Consider the following 19,752-nt stretch of genomic DNA (forward strand, 5'->3'; position numbering starts at 1 on the left):
CATAATCCAAGCCCACACTCCCCCCGGTGCCAGTACTGAGGGAGCGCTGCACTGTCGGAGGGAGATGTCTATACTCTAGGATTTGAGCGCTATAATCCAGGCCCACACTCCCCCCGGTGCCAGTACTGAGGGAGCGCCGCACTGTCGGAGGTAGATGTCTATACTCTAGGATTTGAGCGCTATAATCCAGGCCCACACTCCCCCCGGTGCCAGTACTGAGGGAGCGCCGCACTGTCGGAGGTAGATGTCTATACTCTAGGATTTGAGCTCCATAATCCAGGCCCACACTCCTCCCAGTGCCAGTACTGAGGGAGCGCTGCACTGTCGGAGGTAGATGTATATACTCTAGGATTTGAGCTCCATAATCCAGGCCGTCACTCTCCCCGGTGCCAGTACTGAGGGAGCGCTGCACTGTCGGAGGGAGATGTATATACTCTAGGATTTGAGCTCCATAATCCAGGCCCACACTCCCCCCGGTGCCAGTACTGAGGGAGCGCTGCACTGTCGGAGGGAGATGTCTATACTATAGGAATTGAGCTCCATAATCCAGGCCCACACTCCCCCGGGTGCCAGTACTGAGGGAGCGCCGCACTGTCGGGGGTAGATGTCTATACTCTAGGATTTGAGCTCCATAATCCAGGCCCACACTCCCCCGGTGCCAGTACTGAGGGAGCGCTGCACTGTCGGAGGGAGATGTCTATACTCTAGGATTTGAGCTCCATAATCCAGGCCCACACTCCCCCCCAGTGCCAGTTCTGAGGGAGCGCTGCACTGTCCGAGGTAGATGTCTATACTCTAGGATTTGAGCTCCATAATCCAGGCCGACACTCCCCCCAGTGCCAGTACTGAGAGAGCGCTGCGCTGTCGGAGGGAGATGTATATACTCTAGGATTTGAGCTCCATAATCCTGGCCGACACTCTCCCCGGTGCCAGTACTGAGAGAGCGCTGCGCTGTCGGAGGTAGATGTATATACTCAAGGATTTGAGCTCCATAATCCAGGCCCACACTCCCCCCGGGTGCCAGTACTGAGGGTGCGCTGCACTGTCGGAGGTAGATGTATATACTCAAGGATTTGAGCTCCAGAATCCAGGCCGACACTCCCCCCGGTGCCAGTACTGAGGGAGCGCTGCACTGTCGGAGGGAGATGTCTATACTCTAGGATTTGAGCTCCATAATCCAGGCCCACACTCCTCCCAGTGCCAGTACTGAGGGAGCTCTGCACTGTTGGAGGGAGATGTATATACTCTAGGATTTGAGCTCCATAATCCAGGCCGACACTCCCGCCAGTGCCAGTACTGAGGGAGCGCTGCGCTGTCGGAGGTAGATGTCTATACACTAGGATTTGAGCGCTATAATCCAGGCCCACACCCCCCGGTGCCAGTACTGAGGGAGCGCCGCACTGTCGGAGGGAGATGTATATCCTCTGGGATTTGAGCTCCATAATCCAGGCCGACACTCCCCCCGGTGCCAGTACTGAGGGGGCGCGGCACTGTCGGAGGTAGATGTCTATACTCTAGGATTTGAGCTCCATAATCCAGGCCCACACTCCCCCCGGTGCCAGGACTGAGAGAGCGCTGCGCTGTCGGAGGTAGATGTATATACTCCAGGATTTGAGCTCCATAATCCAGGCCGACACTCTCCTCGGTGCCAGTACTGAGGTTGCGCTGCACTGTCGGAGGGAGATGTATGTACTCTAGGATTTGAGCTCCATAATCCAGGCCGACACTCCCCCCGGTGCCAGTACTGAGGGAGCGCTGCACTGTCGGAGGGAGATGTCTATACTCTAGGATTTGAGCTCCATAATCCAGCCCCACACTCCCCCCGGTGCCAGTACTGAGGGAGCGCTGCACTGTCGGAGGTAGATGTATATACTCAAGGATTTGAGCTCCATAATCCAGGCCGACACTCCTCCCGGTGCCAGTACTGAGGGAGCGGTGCACTGTCGGAGGGAGATGTCTATACTCTAGGATTTGAGCTCCATAATCCAGGCCGACAAACTCCCCGGTGCCAGTACTGAGGGAGCGCTGCGCTGTCGGAGGTAGATGTATATACTCTAGGATTTGAGCTCCATAATCCAGGCCCACACTCCCCCCGGTGCCAGTACTGAGGGAGCGCCGCACTGTCGGAGGGAGATGTATGTACTCTAGGATTTGAGCTCCATAATCCAGGCCCACACTCCCCCCGGTGCCAGTACTGAGGGAGCGCCGCACTGTCGGAGGGAGATGTATATCCTCTGGGATTTGAGCTCCATAACCCAGGCCCACACTCCACTCGGTGCCAGTACTGAGGGAGCGCCGCACTGTCGGAGGGAGATGTATATCCTCTAGGATTTGAGCTCCATAATCCAGGCCGACACTCCCCCCAGTGCCAGTACTGAGGGAACGCTGCACTGTCGGAGGTAGATGTCTATACTCTAGGATTTGAGCTGCATAATCCAAGCCCACACTCCCCCCGGTGCCAGTACTGAGGGAGCGCTGCACTGTCGGAGGGAGATGTCTATACTCTAGGATTTGAGCGCTATAATCCAGGCCCACACTCCCCCCGGTGCCAGTACTGAGGGAGCGCCGCACTGTCGGAGGTAGATGTCTATACTCTCGGATTTGAGCGCTATAATCCAGGCCCACACTCCCCCCGGTGCCAGTACTGAGGGAGCGCCGCACTGTCGGAGGTAGATGTCTATACTCTAGGATTTGAGCTCCATAATCCAGGCCCACACTCCTCCCAGTGCCAGTACTGAGGGAGCGCTGCACTGTCGGAGGTAGATGTATATACTCTAGGATTTGAGCTCCATAATCCAGGCCGTCACTCTCCCCGGTGCCAGTACTGAGGGAGCGCTGCACTGTCGGAGGGAGATGTATATACTCTAGGATTTGAGCTCCATAATCCAGGCCCACACTCCCCCCGGTGCCAGTACTGAGGGAGCGCTGCACTGTCGGAGGGAGATGTCTATACTCTAGGAATTGAGCTCCATAATCCAGGCCCACACTCCCCCGGGTGCCAGTACTGAGGGAGCGCTGCACTGTCGGGGGTAGATGTCTATCCTCTAGGATTTGAGCTCCATAATCCAGGCCCACACTCCCCCGGTGCCAGTACTGAGGGAGCGCTGCACTGTCGGAGGTAGATGTCTATACTCTAGGATTTGAGCTCCATAATCCAGGCCCACACTCCCCCCCGGTGCCAGTTCTGAGGGAGCGCTGCACTGTCCGAGGTAGATGTCTATACTCTAGGATTTGAGCTCCATAATCCAGGCCGACACTCCCCCCAGTGCCAGTACTGAGAGAGCGCTGCGCTGTCGGAGGGAGATGTATATACTCTAGGATTTGAGCTCCATAATCCTGGCCGACACTCTCCCCGGTGCCAGTACTGAGAGAGCGCTGCGCTGTCGGAGGTAGATGTATATACTCAAGGATTTGAGCTCCATAATCCAGGCCCACACTCCCCCCGGGTGCCAGTACTGAGGGTGCGCTGCACTGTCGGAGGTAGATGTATATACTCTAGGATTTGAGCTCCATAATCCAGGCCCACACTCCCCCCGGTGCCAGTACTGAGGGAGCGCCGCACTGTCGGAGGGAGATGTATGTACTCTAGGATTTGAGCTCCATAATCCAGGCCCACACTCCCCCCGGTGCCAGTACTGAGGGAGCGCCGCACTGTCGGAGGGAGATGTATATCCTCTGGGATTTGAGCTCCATAACCCAGGCCCACACTCCACTCGGTGCCAGTACTGAGGGAGCGCCGCACTGTCGGAGGGAGATGTATATCCTCTAGGATTTGAGCTCCATAATCCAGGCCGACACTCCCCCCAGTGCCAGTACTGAGGGAGCGCCGCACTGTCGGAGGTAGATGTCTATACTCTAGGATTTGAGCTCCATAATCCAGGCCCACACTCCCCCCGGTGCCAGTACTGAGGGAGCGCTGCACTGTCGGAGGTAGACGTATATACTCTAGGATTTGAGCTCCATAATCCAGGCCGACACTCCCCCCGGTGTCAGTACTGAGGGAGCGCTGCACTGTCAGAGGTAGATGTATATCCTCTAGGATTTGAGCTCCATAATCCAGGCCCACACTCCCCCCGGTGCCAGTACTGAGGGAGCACCGCACTGTCGGAGGTAAATATCTCTATAATTCTCTCCCGTTTTCTGTTCACAGACTTTGACCCTCTGTCACAGGGCGATGAGCACCATTTTTTCTCAGATACACAGCCTGCAGAGAGGAGCCATCGCAGAATTCCCATCGGCACAGGTAATTTGTGGAGCAGTTTGAAGGTGCTGAGGGCAGAGGGTGCGGATTGGGCGGGAGAATGGGGATCGAACCTTTGGCTGTGCATGTTCACAGATCTGTCTGCCCAGTGAGAACATGGTGGACAGTGCAGAGGATCGCGATAATCTCCAGAATGATGTGGATGTGTTGCTGGAGTGGGTGATCAAGTGGCAGATAGAATTTAACACCGAGAAGTGTGAGGGCAGCATTTAGGGCGGTCAAACAGCGATAGATCCAGCAGAGGGCAGTAGAGTGGAGCTGCCGATTGGCTGTTGCGGGGGGGAAATTGCATACGTCCATTGTGGTCACCCTAACTTGAAGGTGGTTTGTGGAGGAGCTGTTGTCAAGCGACACTTAAACCCGAAACACTTCTTCCGTGTTTCCCTCCCTACCCCCTCCTCTAACCAAAAATAAAACCAACCGCTGTAAAGATCAAGAGGAAGGCTCGAGGGCAGGTAGAAGTCGAAAGAAGTTGAACCGTGATGTCACAGCCTGCAGGTAAGGGATTGGCTGGTGACTGGTAAGTAGTTTTCCTTTTATATTCCCTCAGGTGTTATCGTGCAGGGCGCAGAGGTTGCTGAGTGAGTGCTTGCTGAGAAGGGGAGTGAATAACAGGTAAGCTCTTTCTTTCACTTTCTTTTTGTTATCTCGGGGGGATGACAGGGAAGGTAGTGCAATGTTCCTCCTGCAGAATGTTTGAGGTGAGGGACGCCGTCAGTGTCCCTGCTGATTTCATCTGTGGGAAGAGCACCCATCTCCATCTCCTCAGAAACCGCGTTAGGGAACTGGAGCTGGAGCTGGATGAACTTCGGATCATTCGGGAAGCAGAGGTGGTCATAGATAGAAGCTTCAGGGATGTAGGTACTCCGAAGAATAAAGATTGATGGGTGATGGTGAGAGGGGCTGGGAGGAAGCAGTCAGGACAGGGATCCCCTGTGGCCGTTCCCCTTAGTAACAAGTATACCGCTTTGGATACTGTTGGGGGGGGGACTTACCAGGGGTAAGCCATGGGGTACAGGTCTCTGGCACAGAGTCTGTCCCTGTTGCTCAGAAGGGAAGGGGGGTGAGGAGTAGAGCATTAGTCATTGGAGACTTCATAGTTAGGGGGATAGATATGAGATTCTGTGGGAACGAGAGAGACTCGCGGTTGGTGTGTTGCCTCCCAGGTGCCAGGGTGCGTGATGTCTCGGATCATGTTTTCGGGATCCTTAAGGGGGAGGGGGAGCAGCCCCAAGTCATGGTCCACATAGGTACCAACGACATAGGTAGGAAAAGGGATGGGGATGTAAGGCAGGAATTCAGGGAGCTAGGGTGGAAACTTAGATCTAGGACAAACAGAGTTATTATCTCTGGGTTGTTACCCGTGCCACGTGCTAGCGAGACGAGGAATAGGGAGAGAGAGGAGTTGAACACGTGGCTACAGGGATGGTGCAGGAGGGAGGGTTTCAGATTTCTGGATAATTGGGGCTCATTCTGGGGTCGGTGGGGCCTCTACAAATGGGATGGTCTACACCTGGACCAGAGGGGTACCAATATCCTGGGGGGGAAATTTGCTAATGCTCTTCGGGAGGGTTTAATCTAGTTCAGCAGGGGCTTGGGAACCTGAATTGTAGCTCCAGTATACAGGAGGTTGAGAGTAGTGAGGTCATGAGTAAGGTTTCAAAGTTGCAGGAGTGTACCGGCAGGCAGGAAGGTGATTTAAAGTGTGTCTTCTTCAATGCCAGGAGCATCCGGAATAAGGTGGGTGAACTTGCGTCATGGGTTGGTACCTGGGACTTCGATGTTGTGGCCATTTCGGAGACGTGGATAGAGCAGGGACAGGAATGGTTGTTGCAGGTGCCGGGGTTTAGATATTTCAGTCAGCTCAGGGAAGGTGGTAAAAGAGGGGGAGGGTTGGCATTGTTAGTCAAGGACAGTATTACGGTGGCAGAAAGGACGTTTGATGAGGACTCGTCTAATGAGGTAGTATGGGCTGAGGTTAGAAACAGGAAAGGAGAGGTCACCCTGTTAGGGGTTTTCTATAGGCCTCCGAAAAGTTCCAGAGATGTAGAGGAAAGGATTGCAAAGATGATTCTGGATAGGAGCGGAAGCAACAGGGTAGTTGTTATGGGGGACTTTAACTTTCCAAATATTGACTGGAAACGCGATAGTCCGAGTACTTTAGATGGGTCTGTTTTTGTCCAATGTGTGCAGGAGGGTTTCCTGACATTACAACGCAGTACAGGCCCTTCGGCCCTCGATGTTGCGCCGACCTGTGAAACCACTCTGAAGCCCATCTACACTATTCCCTTATCGTCCATATGTCTATCCAATGACCATTTGAGTGCCCTTAGTGTTGGCGAGTCCACTACTGTTGCAGGCAGGGCATTCCACACCCTTACTACTCTCTGAGTAAAGAACCTACCTCTGACATCTGTCTTATATCTATCTCCCCTCAATTTAAAGCTATGTCCCCTCGTGCTAGACATCACCATCCGAGGAAGAAGGCTCTCACTGTCCACCCTATCCAATCCTCTGATCATCTTGTATACCTCAATTAAGTCACCTCCTAACCTTCTTCTCTCTAACGAAAACAGCCTCAGACTTGAGATAGAGTGAACCGGAGAAAATTGTTTCCCCTTGGCGGAGAATTGTACAACCAGGGAACATGGGTTCAGGATAAGTGCGAGAAGGTGTAGAGGGGACATGAGGGAGAACGTTTTAACGCAGAGGGCAGTGGGAGTCGGGTTGGTGGTGGAGGCAGAGAGCCGAAACCCTGTTTAAAAAGTACCTGGGTCATCACTTTGAATACTGTAAGACACAGGGCTATGGGGCAGGAAGGCACATGGGTGTCCTCGGGCTAGGAGGTCCAATATGGGCTGAATGGCCTCCTTCTGTGCTTTCTTTTTTCAGCCCAGGAACAGGCACTTCGGCCGTCCCAGCCTGCGCCGATCCAGATCCTTTATCTAAACCTGTCGCCTATTTTCCGAGGATCTACTTCCCTCTGTTCCCCGCCCGTTCATATATCTGTCTAGATGCATCTTGAATGATGCTATCGTGCCCGCCTCTACCACCTCCGCTGGCAAAGCATTCCAGGCACCCACCACCCTCTGCGTAAAAAACTTTCCACGCACATCTCCCTTAAACTTTCCCCCTCTCACCTTGAAATCGTGACCCCCTTGTAATTGACACCCCCACTCTTGGAAAAAGCTTGTTGCTATCCACCCTGTCCATACCTCTCATAATTTTGTAGACCTCAATCAGGTCCCCCCTCAACCTCCGTCTTTCCAACGAAAACAATCCTAATCTACTCAACCTTTCTTCATAGCTAGCACCCTCCATACCAGGCAACATCCTGGTGAACCTCCTCTGCACCCTCTCTAAAGCATCCACATCCTTCTGGTAATGTGGCGACCAGAACTGCACGCAGTATTCCAAATGTGGCCCAACCAAAGTCCTAGACAACTGGAACATGGCGGCTAGAATCGTTCCATAATTCTACTCGACTAGGAGCAAGGTTTCGCCGCACGGCCAGCCGTGCCTTCTCTGCCGTTCGATACTATCAGGGCCGATGGGATAGTGGCACCCGCATTGCCGTCTGTCTCTAACGTGACTCTGGACCACATCATTGATCAGGAATCTGTCCCACTGTGTGTCTGTCTGCTCTGACCGACTGTGTCTGTCTGCTCTGACCGACTGTGTCTGTCTGCTCTGACCGACTGTGTGTGTGTGTCTGAACCACTGTGTGTGTGTGTCTGACCGACTGTGTGTGTGTGTGTCTGACCCACTGTGTGTGTGTGTGTCTGACCCACTGTGTGTGTGTGTGTCTGACTCACTGTGTGTGTGTGTCTGAACCACTGTGTGTGTGTGTGTCTGACCGACTGTGTGTGTGTGTGTCTGACTCACTGTGTGTGTGTGTCTGAACCACTGTGTGTGTGTGTGTCTGACCGACTGTGTGTGTGTGTCTGACCGACTGTGTGTGTGTGTGTCTGACCCACTGTGTGTGTGTGTGTCTGACTCACTGTGTGTGTGTGTGTCTGACTCACTGTGTGTGTGTGTGTGTCTGACCCACTGTGTGTGTGTGTGTCTGACTCACTGTGTGTGTGTGTGTCTGAACCACTGTGTGTGTGTGTGTCTGACCGACTGTGCGTGTGTGTGTGACCCACTGTGTGTGTGTGTGTCTGACCCACTGTGTGTGTGTGTGTCTGACTCACTGTGTGTGTGTGTGTCTGACCCACTGTGTGTGTGTGTGTGTGTCTGACTCACTGTGTGTGTGTGTGTCTGACTCACTGTGTGTGTGTGTCTGAACCACTGTGTGTGTGTGTGTCTGACCGACTGTGTGTGTGTGTCTGACCGACTGTGTGTGTGTGTCTGACTCACTGTATGTGTGTGTGTCTGACCCACTGTGTGTGTGTGTGTCTGACCGACTGTGTGTGTGTGTGTCTGACCCACTGTGTGTGTGTGTGTCTGACTCACTGTGTGTGTGTGTGTCTGACTCACTGTGTGTGTGTCTGACCCACTGTGTGTGTGTGTGTCTGACTCACTGTGTGTGTGTGTGTCTGACTCACTGTGTGCGTGTGTGTCTGACTCACTGTGTGTGTGTGTCTGACTCACTGTGTGTGTGTGTGTCTGACCCACTGTGTGTGTGTGTCTGACCCACTGTGTGTGTGTGGGTCTGACTCACTGTGTGTGTCTGACTCACTGTGTGTGTGTGTGTCTGACTCACTGTGTGTGTGTGTGTGTCTGACTCACTGTGTGTGTGTGTGTCTGACCCACTGTGTGTGTGTGTGTCTGACTCACTGTGTGTGTATATGTCTGACTCACTGTGTGTGTGTGTGTGTCTGACCCACTGTGTGTGTGTGTGTCTGACTCACTGTGTGTGTGTGTGTCTGACCCACTGTGTGTCTGACCCACTGTTTGTGTGTGTCTGACCCACTGTGTGTGTGTGTGTCTGTCCCACTGTGTGTGTGTGTCTGACTCACTGTGTGTGTGTGTGTCTGACTCACTGTGTGTGTGTGTCTGACTCACTGTGTGTGTGTGTGTGTGTGTCTGACTCACTGTGTGTGTGTGTGTGTGTCTGACTCACTGTGTGTGTGTGTGTCTGACTCACTGTGTGTGTGTGTGTGTGTCTGACTCACTGTGTGTGTGTGTGTGTCTGACTCACTGTGTGTGTGTGTGTCTGACTCACTGTGTGTGTGTGTGTCTGACCCACTGTGTGTGTGTGTCTGACCCACTGTGTGTGTGTGTCTGACCCACTGTTTGTGTGTGTGTGTGTCTGACTCACTGTGTGTGTGTGTGTCTGACTCACTGTGTGTGTGTGTGTGTGTCTGACTCACTGTGTGTGTGTGTGTGTGTCTGACTCACTGTGTGTGTGTGTGTCTGACTCACTGTGTGTGTGTGTGTGTGTGTCTGACTCACTGTGTGTGTGTGTCTGACTCACTGTGTGTGTGTGTGTGTGTCTGACTCACTGTGTGTGTGTGTGTCTGACTCACTGTGTTTGTGTGTGTCTGACTCACTGTGTGTGTGTGTGTCTGACCCACAGTGTGTGTGTGTGTCTGACCCACTGTGTGTGTGTGTGTCTGACTCACTGTGTGTGTGTGTGTGTGTGTCTGACTCACTGTGTGTGTGTGTGTCTGACTCACTATGTGTGTGTGTGTCTGACTCACTGTGTGTGTGTGTGTCTGACTCACTGTGTTTGTGTGTGTCTGACCCACTGTGTGTGTGTGTCTGACTCACTGTGTGTGTGTGTGTGTGTCTGACTCACTGTGTGTGTGTGTGTCTGACTCACTGTGTGTGTGTGTGTGTGTGTCTGACCCACTGTGTGTGTGTGTGTCTGACTCACTGTGTGTGTGTGTGTGTCTGACCCACTGTGTGTGTGTGTGTCTGACCCACTGTGTGTGTGTGTGTCTGACTCACTGTGTGTGTGTGTGTGTGTCTGACTCACTGTGTGTGTGTGTGTTTGACCCACTGTGTGTGTGTGTGTCTGACCCACTGTGTGTGTGTGTGTCTGACCCACTGTGTGTGTGTGTGTCTGACCCACTGTGTGTGTGTGTGTCTGACTCACTGTGTGTGTGTGTCTGACTCACTGTGTGTGTGTGTGTGTCTGACCCACTGTGTGTGTGTCTGACTCACTGTGTGTGTGTGTGTCTGACTCACTGTGTGTGTGTGTGTCTGACTCACTGTGTGTGTGTGTGTGTGTCTGACTCACTGTGTGTGTGTGTCTGACCGACTGTGTGTGTGTGTCTGACCCACTGTGTGTGTGTGTGTCTGACTCACTGTGTGTGTGTGTCTGACTCACTGTGTGTGTGTGTGTCTGACTCACTGTGTGTATGTGTGTGTGTGTCTGACTCACTGTGTGTGTGTGTCTGACCGACTGTGTGTGTGTGTCTGACTCACTGTGTGTGTGTGTGTCTGACTCACTGTGTGTGTGTGTCTGACCCACTGTGTGTGTGTGTGTCTGACTCACTGTGTGTGTGTGTCTGACTCACTGTGTGTGTGTGTGTCTGACTCACTGTGTGTGTGTATGTCTGACTCACTGTGTGAGTGTGTGTCTGAACCACTGTGTGTGTGTGTGTCTGACTCACTGTGTGTGTGTGTGTCTGACTCACTGTGTGTGTGTGTGTGTGTCTGACTCACTGTGTGTGTGTGTGTGTGTGTCTGACTCACTGTGTGTGTGTGTGTCTGACCCACTGTGTGTGTGTCTGACTCACTCTGTGTGTGTGTGTGTGTCTGACCCACTGTGTGTGTGTGTGTCTGACTCACTGTGTGTGTGTGTGTCTGACTCACTGTGTGTGTATATGTCTGACTCACTGTGTGTGTGTGTGTCTGACCCACTGTGTGTGTGTGTGTCTGACCCACTGTGTGTGTGTGTGTCTGACTCACTGTGTGTGTGTGTGTGTCTGACTCACTGTGTGTGTGTGTGTCTGACTCACTGTGTGTGTGTGTGTGTGTGTCTGACTCACTGTGTGTGTGTGTGTCTGACCCACTGTGTGTGTGTGTGTCTGACCCACTGTGTGTGTGTGTCTGACTCGCTGTGTGTGTGTGTGTCTGACTCACTGTGTGTGTGTGTGTGTGTCTGACTCACTGTGTGTGTGTGTGTGTCTGACTCACTCTGTGTGTGTGTGTGTGTCTGACCCACTGTGTGTGTGTGTGTCTGACCCACTGTGTGTGTGTGTGTCTGACCCACTGTGTGTGTGTGTGTGTCTGACCCACTGTGTGTGTGTGTGTGTGTCTGACTCACTGTGTGTGTGTGTGTGTGTGTGTCTGACTCACTGTGTGTGTGTGTGTCTGACCCACTGTGTGTGTGTGTGTCTGACTCACTGTGTGTGTGTGTCTGACTCACTGTGTGTGTGTGTCTGACTCACTGTGTGTGTGTGTGTCTGACTCACTGTGTGTGTGTGTCTGACCCACTGTGTGTGTGTGTGTCTGACTCACTGTGTGTGTGTGTGTCTGACTCACTGTGTGTGTGTGTCTGACTCACTGTGTGTATGTGTGTGTGTGTCTGACTCACTGTGTGTGTGTGTCTGACTCACTGTGTGTGTGTGTGTGTCTGACTCACTGTGTGTGTGTGTGTCTCACTCACTGTGTGTGTGTGTCTGACTCACTGTGTGTGTGTGTGTCTGACTCACTGTGTGTGTGTGTCTGACCCACTGTGTGTGTGTGTCTGACTCACTGTGTGTGTGTGTGTCTCACTCACTGTGTGTGTGTGTCTGACCCACTGTGTGTGTGTGTGTCTGACTCACTGTGTGTGTGTGTGTCTGACTCACTGTGTGTGTGTGTGTCTGACTCACTGTGTGTGTGTGTCTGACCCACTGTGTGTGTGTGTGTCTGACTCACTGTGTGTGTGTGTGTCTGACTCACTGTGTGTGTGTGTGTCTGACCCACTGTGTGTGTGTGTGTGTCTGACTCACTGTGTGTGTGTGTGTCTGACTCACTGTGTGTGTGTGTGTCTGACCCACTGTGTGTGTGTCTGACTCACTGTGTGTGTGTGTGTGTGTGTCTGACTCACTGTGTGTGTGTGTCTGACTCACTGTGTGTGTGTGTGTGTGTGTGTGTGTGTGTCTGACTCACTGTGTGTGTGTGTGTGTGTGTCTGACTCACTGTGTGTGTGTGTCTGACTCACTGTGTGTGTGTGTGTCACTGTGTGTGTGTGTGTCTGACCCACTGTGTGTGTGTGTGTGTGTGTGTCTGACTCACTGTGTGTGTGTGTGTCACTGTGTGTGTGTGTGTCTGACCCACTGTGTGTGTGTGTGTCTGACCCACTGTGTGTGTGTGTGTGTGTGTGTCTGACTCACTGTGTGTGTGTGTGTCACTGTGTGTGTGTGTGTCTGACTCACTGTGTGTGTGTGTGTCTGACTCACTGTGTGTGTGTGTGTCTGACTCACTGTGTGTGTGTGTGTGTCTGACTCACTGTGTGTGTGTGTGTCTGACTCACTGTGTGTGTGTGTGTGTCTGACTCACTGTGTGTGTGTGTCTGACTCACTGTGTGTGTGTGTGTCTGACCCACTGTGTGTGTGTGTGTGTCTGACTCACTGTGTGTGTGTGTGTCTGACTCACTGTGTGTGTGTGTGTCTGACTCACTGTGTGTGTGTGTGTGTGTCTCACTCACTGTGTGTGTGTGTGTCTGACCCACTGTGTGTGTGTCTGACTCACTGTGTGTGTGTCTGACTCACTGTGTGTGTGTCTGACTCACTGTGTGTGTGTCTGACTCACTGTGTGTGTGTCTGACCCACTGTGTGTGTGTCTGACTCACTGTGTGTGTGTCTGACTCACTGTGTGTGTGTCTGACCCACTGTGTGTGTGTCTGACTCACTGTGTGTGTGTCTGACTCACTGTGTGTGTGTGTGTGTCACTGTGTGTGTGTGTGTCTGACTCACTGTGTGTGTGTGTGTGTGTCTGACTCACTGTGTGTGTGTGTGTGTGACCCACTGTGTGTGTGTCTGACTCACTGTGTGTGTGTCTGACTCACTGTGTGTGTGTCTGACCCACTGTGTGTGTGTCTGACTCACTGTGTGTGTGTCTGACTCACTGTGTGTGTGTGTGTGTCACTGTGTGTGTGTGTGTCTGACTCACTGTGTGTGTGTCTGACTCACTGTGTGTGTGTGTGTGTGTGTCACTGTGTCTGTGTGTGTCTGACTCACTGTGTGTGTGTCTGACCCACTGTGTGTGTGTGTGTGTCACTGTGTGTGTGTGTGTCTGACTCACTGTGTGTGTGTCTGACTCACTGTGTGTGTGTCTGACTCACTGTGTGTGTGTCTGACTCACTGTGTGTGTGTGTGTCTGACTCACTGTGTGTGTGTGTGTGTCACTGTGTCTGTGTGTGTCTCACTCACTGTGTCTGTGTGTGTCTGACTCACTGTGTGTGTGTGTGTCTGACTCACTGTGTGTGTGTGTGTGTCACTGTGTCTGTGTGTGTCTCACTCACTGTGTGTGTGTGTGTCTCACTCACTGTGTGTGTGTGTGTCTCACTCACTGTGTCTCTCTGTTACATTTCAGAGGAGCCTCTTGTCAGCTGGACAGACAGTGAATAGCACGGAGAGACTCTTCCATCACCTTACAGCCCTGATACACTGCCGGGAATTCAACAAGGTGGGTCAGTGGGGGATTGAGGGAGTCGGGGAGAAGGTGGGTCGGTGGGGGATTGAGGGATACGGGGAGAAGGTGGGTAGCTGGGGATTGAGGGATACGGGGAGAAGGTGGGTAGCTGGGGATTGAGGGATACGGGGAGAACGTGGGTAGGTGGGGGAGTGAGGGATACGGGGAGAAGGTGGGTAGGTGGGGATTGAGGGATACAGGGAGAAGGTGGGTAGGTGGGGATTGAGGGATACGGGGAGAAGGTGGGTAGGTGGTGATTGAGGGATACGGGGAGAAGGTGGGTAGGTGGGGATTGAGGGATACGGGGAGAAAGTAGGTAGGTGGGGATTGAGGGATACGGGGAGAAGGTGGGTAGGTGTGGGATTGGGGATACGGTGAGAAGGTGGGTCAGTGGGGATTGAGGGATACGGGGAGAAGGTGGGTCGGTGGGGATTGAGGGATACGGGGAGAAGGTGGGTAGGTGGGGGATTGAGGGATACTGGGAGAAGGTGGGGAGGTGTGGGATTGAGGGATACGGGGAGAAGGTGGGTAGGTGGGGATTGAGGGATACGGGGAGAAGGTGGGTAGGTGGGGATTGAGGGACACGGGGAGAAGGTGGGTAGGTGGGGATTGAGGGATACGGGGAGAAAGTAGGTAGGTGGGGATTGAGGGATACGGGGAGAAGGTGGGTAGGTGGGGGATTGAGGGATACGGGGAGAAAGTAGGTAGGTGGGGATTGAGGGATACGGGGAGAAGGTGGGTAGGTGGGGGATTGAGGGATACGGGGAGAAGGTGGGTAGGTGGGGATTGGGGATACGGTGAGAAGGTGGGTAGGTGGGGATTGAGGGATACGGGGAGAAGGTGGGTAGGTGGGGATTGAGGGATACGGGGAGAAAGTAGGTAGGTGGGGATTGAGGGATACGGGGAGAAGGTGGGTAGGTGGGGGATTGAGGGATACGGGGAGAAGGTGGGTAGGTGGGGATTGGGGATACGGTGAGAAGGTGGGTAGGTGGGGATTGAGGGATACGGGGAGAAGGTGGGTAGGTGGGGGATTGAGGGATACTGGGAGAAGGTGGGGAGGTGTGGGATTGAGGGATACGGGGAGAAGGTGGGTAGGTGGGGATTGAGGGATACGGGGAGAAGGTGGGTAGGTGGGGGATTGAGGGATACGGGAGAAGGTGGGTAGGTGGGGGATTGAGGGATACGGGGAGAAGGTGGGTAGGTGGCGATTGAGGGATACGGGGAGAAGGTGGGTAGGTGGCGATTGAGGGATACGGGGAGAAGGTGGGTAGGCTGGGGATTGAGGGACACAGGGAGAAGGTGGGTAGGTGGGGGATTGAGGGATATGGGGAGAAGGTTGGTAGGTGGGGATTGAGGGATACGGGGAGACGGTGGGTAGGCTGGGGATTGAGGGACACGGGGAGAAGGTGTGTAGGTGGGGGATTGAGGGATATGGGGAGAAGGTTGGTAGGTGGGGATTGAGGGATACGGGGAGACGGTGGGTAGGTGGGGATTGAGGGATACGGAGAGAAGGTGGGTCGGTGGGGATTGAGGGATACGGGGAGAAGGTGGGTAGGTGGGGATTGAGGGATATGGCGAGAAGTCGTGTAGGTGGGGATTGAGGGATATGGGAAGGTGGGTAGGTGGGGATTGAGGGATACGGGGAGAAGGTGTGTAGGTGGGGGTTTGAGGAATACGGGAGAAGGTGGGTAGATGGGGATTGAGGGATAAGGGGAGAAGGTGGGCTGGTGGGGGATTGAGGGATATGGGGAGAAGGTTGGTAGGTGGGGGATTGAGAGATACGGGGAGAAGGTGGGTAGGTGGGGATTGAGGGATACGGGGAGAAGGTGGGTAGGTGGGGGATTGAGGGATACGGGGAGAAGGTGTGTATGTGGGGATTGAGGGATACGGGGAGAAGGTGGGTAGGTGGGGATTGAGGGATACGGGGAGAAGGTGTGTAGCTGGGAGTTTGAGGAATACGGGAGAAGGTGGGTAGATGGGGATTGAGGGATACGGGGAGAAGGTGGGCTGGTGGGGGATTGAGGGATACGGGGAGACGGTGGGTAGGTGGTGGATTGAGGGAAGCGGGGAGAAAGTGGGTAGGTGGGGGATTGAGGGATACGGGGAGAAGGTGGGTAGGTGGGGGATTGAGAGATACGGGGAGAAGGTGGGTAGGTGGGGATTGAGGGATACGGGGAGAAGGTGGGTAGTTGGGGGATTGAGGGATACGGGGAGAAGGTGGGTAGGTGGGGATTGAGGGATATGGGGAGAATTTGGGGAGGTGGGGGATTGAGGGAGTCGGGGAGAAGGTGGGTAGGTGGGGATTGAGGGATACGGGGAGAAGGTGGGGGATTGAGGGATACGGGGAGAAGGTGGGTAGGTGGGGATTGAGGGATACGGGGAGAAGGTGGGTAGGTGGGGATTGAGGGATAGGGGGAGAAGGTGGGTAGGTGGTGGATTGAGGGATACGGGGAGAAGGTGGGTAGGTGGGGGATTGAGGAATACGGGGAGAAGGTGGGTAGGTGGGGGATTGAGGGATACGGGGAGAAGGTGGGTAGGTGTGGATTGAGGGAGTCGGGGAGAAGGTGGGCAGGTGGGGGATTGAGGGATACAGGGAGAAGGTGGGTAGGTGGGGGATTGAGGGATACGGGGAGAAGGTGGGTAGGTGGGGATTGAGGGATACGGGGAGAAGGTGGGTAGTTGGGGGATTGAGGGATACGGGGAGAAGGTGGGTAGGTGGGGATTGAGGGATATGGGGAGAATTTGGGGAGGTGGGGGATTGAGGGAGTCGGGGAGAAGGTGGGTAGGTGGGGATTGAGGGATACGGGGAGAAGGTGGGTAGGTGGGGGATTGAGGGATACGGGGAGAAGGTGGGTAGGTGGGGATTGAGGGATAGGGGGAGAAGTTGGGTAGGTGGGAATTGAGGGATAGGGGGAGAAGGTGGGTAGGTGGTGGATTGAGGGATAGGGGGAGAAGGTGGGTAGGTGGTGGATTGAGGGATACGGGGAGAAGGTGGGTAGGTGGGGGATTGAGGAATACGGGGAGAAGGTGGGTAGGTGGGGGATTGAGGGATACGGGGAGAAGGTGGGTAGGTGGGGGATTGAGGGATACGGGGAGATGGTGGGTAGGTGGGGATTGAGGGAGTCGGGGAGAAGGTGGGTAGGTGGGGCATTGAGGGATACGGGGAGAATGTGGGTAGGTGGGGATTGGGGGATACGGGGAGAAGGTGGGTAGGTGGGGGACTGAGGGATACGGGGAGAAGGTGGGTAGGTGGGGGATTGAGGGATACGGGGAGAAGGTGGGGAGATTGAGGGATTGAGGAAACGGGGAGAAGGTGGGTAGGTGGGGATTGAGGGATACGGGGAGAAGGTGGGTAGGTGGGGGGATTGAGGGATACGGGGAGAAGTTGGGTATGTGGGGGATTGAGGGATACGGGGAGAAGGTGGGTAGGTGGGGGAAGGGATACGGGGAGAAGGTGGGTAGGTGGGGATTGAGGGATACGGGGGAAGGTGGAAGGGGTGGTAGTGGGACTGAGGGGAGAAGGTGGGACCGGTGCTTATTGACGTGATTGGTTAAATAGGGTACTTTTCTCCTTGTTTACTTATGGGGTTCAATCGTCGGGGTAGGTGGGGATTGAGGGTTACGGGGAGAAGGTGTGTAGGTGGGGGATTGAGGGATACGGGGTGAAGGTGGGTAGGTGGGGATTGAGGGATACGGAGAGAAGGTGGGTAGGTGGGGGATTGAGGGATACGGGGAGAAGGTGGGTATGTGGGGATTGAGGATACGGGGAGAAGGTGGGTAGGTGGGGATTGAGGGATACGGGGAGAAGGTGGGTAGGTGGGGGATTGAGGGATACGGGAGAAGGTGGGTAGTGGGGGATTGAGGGATACGGGGGGTGGGTAGCTGGGGATTGAGGGATACGGGGAGAAGTTGGGGAGGTGGGGGATTGAGGGATACGGGGAGAAGTTGGGTAGGTGGGGATTGAGGGATACGGGAGAAGGTGGGTAGATGGGGATTGAGGGATACGGGGCAACGGTGGGGATTATCTGTAATAACCTTGCCACTCCATCTCTCCCTGCTTACGGCCAGCATTATGAGGACCTTTTACGAGGTATCTGCTACAGTGCAATGGAGGGAACTCTCTATCTGTGTGTCTTCTCCATTCTGAGCCTCCTCTCTCACTGCTCTCACACCGTCTACTCACTGCCCCAAATCCGGGAAACACTCAACTACAGGTGAGAAAACTCCGCTGTGTGAGGGAGGGAGAGAGGAGCGGAGGTGAGGGAGGAGAGAGGAGGGGAGGTGAGGGAGGGAGGAAGGATGGACGGGAGGTGAGGGAGGGAGAGAGGCGGGGGGGAGTGTGAGGGAGGGAGAGAGGAGGGAGGTGAGGAGGAGGAGGAGGGGACGTGAGGGAGGGAGAGGGAGGGGAGGTGAGGGAGGGAGAGAGGAGGAGGGGGAGTGTGAGGGAGGGAGAGAGGAGGGGAGGTTCGGTAGGGAGAGAGGTGAGGGAGGGAGAGGAGGTGGAGGAGTGTGAGGGAGAGGGGGGGAGGTGCGGGAAGGAGAGGGGAGGGTGGGGAGAGAGAGGGGGAGGGGAGGGAGAGGGAGGGATGGAGATGAGTGAGGATGGAGTGTTGAGGGATTGGAGGGTTGTCTGAGGGAGTGTTGAGAGGTTGAGGATGTTTTCTTCCTATTCGTCGCTCTCCTGATCGCTCCCTCCCATCCCCTCTCCCTCCCTCTTCCCCTCTCCCCCTCCCATCCCCTCTCCCTCCCTCTCCCCCCTCCCCTCCCATCCCCTCTCCCTCCCTCTCCCCCTCTCCCCCTCCATCCCCTCTCCCTCCCTCTCCCCCTCTCCCCCTCCATCCCCTCTCCCTCCCTCTCCCCCCTCTCCCTCCTTCCCCCTCTCCCTTCATCCTCCTCTCCCTCCATCCCCCTCTCCCCCCATCCCCCTCTCCCTCCCTCCCCTCCCTCCTTCCCCCTCTTCCCCCTCTCCCTCACTCCCCCTCTCCCTCCCTCCCCTCCCTCTCCCTCCCTCCCCCTCTCCCTCTCCCTCCCTCACCCCTCTCCCTCCCCACCCTCTCCCTCCCTCCCCCCTCTCCCTCCCTGTTTTATTAAAACATGCTGCTGTGCAGAGAGACCTGGGTGTGCTAGTGCATGAGTCGCAGAAGTTGGTTTTCAGGTGCAACAGGTGATTAAGAAGGCAAATGGAATTTTGTCCTTCATTGCTAGAGGGATGGAGTTCAAGACTAGGGAGGTTCTGCTGCAATTGTATAAGGTGTTAGTGAGGCCACACCTGGAGTATTGTGTTCAGTTTGGTCTCCTTACCTGAGAAAGGACGTACTGGCACTGGAGGGTGTGCAGAGGAGATTCACTAGGTAATCCCAGAGCTGAAGGGGTTGGATTACGAGGAGAGGTTGAGGAGACTGGGACTGTACTTGTTGGAATTTAGAAGGATGAGGGGGGATCTTATAGAAACATATAAGATTATGAAGGGAATAGATAGGATAGATGCGGGCAGGTTGTTTCCATGGCGGGTGAAAACAGAACAAGGGGGCACAGCCTCAAAATAAGGGGAAGTAGATTTAGGACTGAGTTTAGGAGGAACTTCTTCACCCAAAGGGTTGTGAATCTATGGAATTCCTTGCCCAGTGAAGCAGTAGAGGCTCCTTCATTAAATGTTTTTAAGATAAAGATAGATAGTTTTTTGAAGAATAAAGGGATTAAGGGTTATGGTGTTCGGGCCGGAAAGTGGAGCTGAGTCCACAAAAGATCAGCCATGATCTCATTGAATGGTGGAGCAGGCTCGAGGGGCCAGATGGCCTACTCCTGCTCCTAGTTCTTATGTTCTTATCTTCTCTCCCTCCCCCTCTCCGCCCTTCCCCCTCTCCCTCCCCCCTCCCCCCTTTCGCCCTCCCCCTCCCTCGCTCCTTCCCCACCCTCCC

At 54.4% G+C, this 19,752-nt stretch overlaps 1 protein-coding gene across 1 annotated transcript in view; it reads left to right on the forward strand.

The window, feature by feature from the left end:
* Positions 1–18,052, forward strand: part of LOC140399548 (protein tweety homolog 1-A-like) — a 104,781-nt gene extending 86,729 nt beyond the window's left edge. Inside the window, exons 4-6 of the mRNA XM_072489091.1 lie at positions 4,151–4,243; positions 13,736–13,828; positions 17,903–18,052. Of these exons, the coding sequence (XP_072345192.1) occupies positions 4,175–4,243; positions 13,736–13,828; positions 17,903–18,052 (312 nt within the window). The 5' untranslated portion in view covers positions 4,151–4,174. The remainder of the gene's footprint in view (positions 1–4,150; positions 4,244–13,735; positions 13,829–17,902) is intronic.
* Positions 18,053–19,752: the final 1,700 nt, after the last annotated feature.

The sequence above is a fragment of the Scyliorhinus torazame genome, chromosome 23 (assembly GCF_047496885.1).
Source record: "Scyliorhinus torazame isolate Kashiwa2021f chromosome 23, sScyTor2.1, whole genome shotgun sequence".
NCBI classification, from domain to species: domain Eukaryota; kingdom Metazoa; phylum Chordata; class Chondrichthyes; order Carcharhiniformes; family Scyliorhinidae; genus Scyliorhinus; species Scyliorhinus torazame.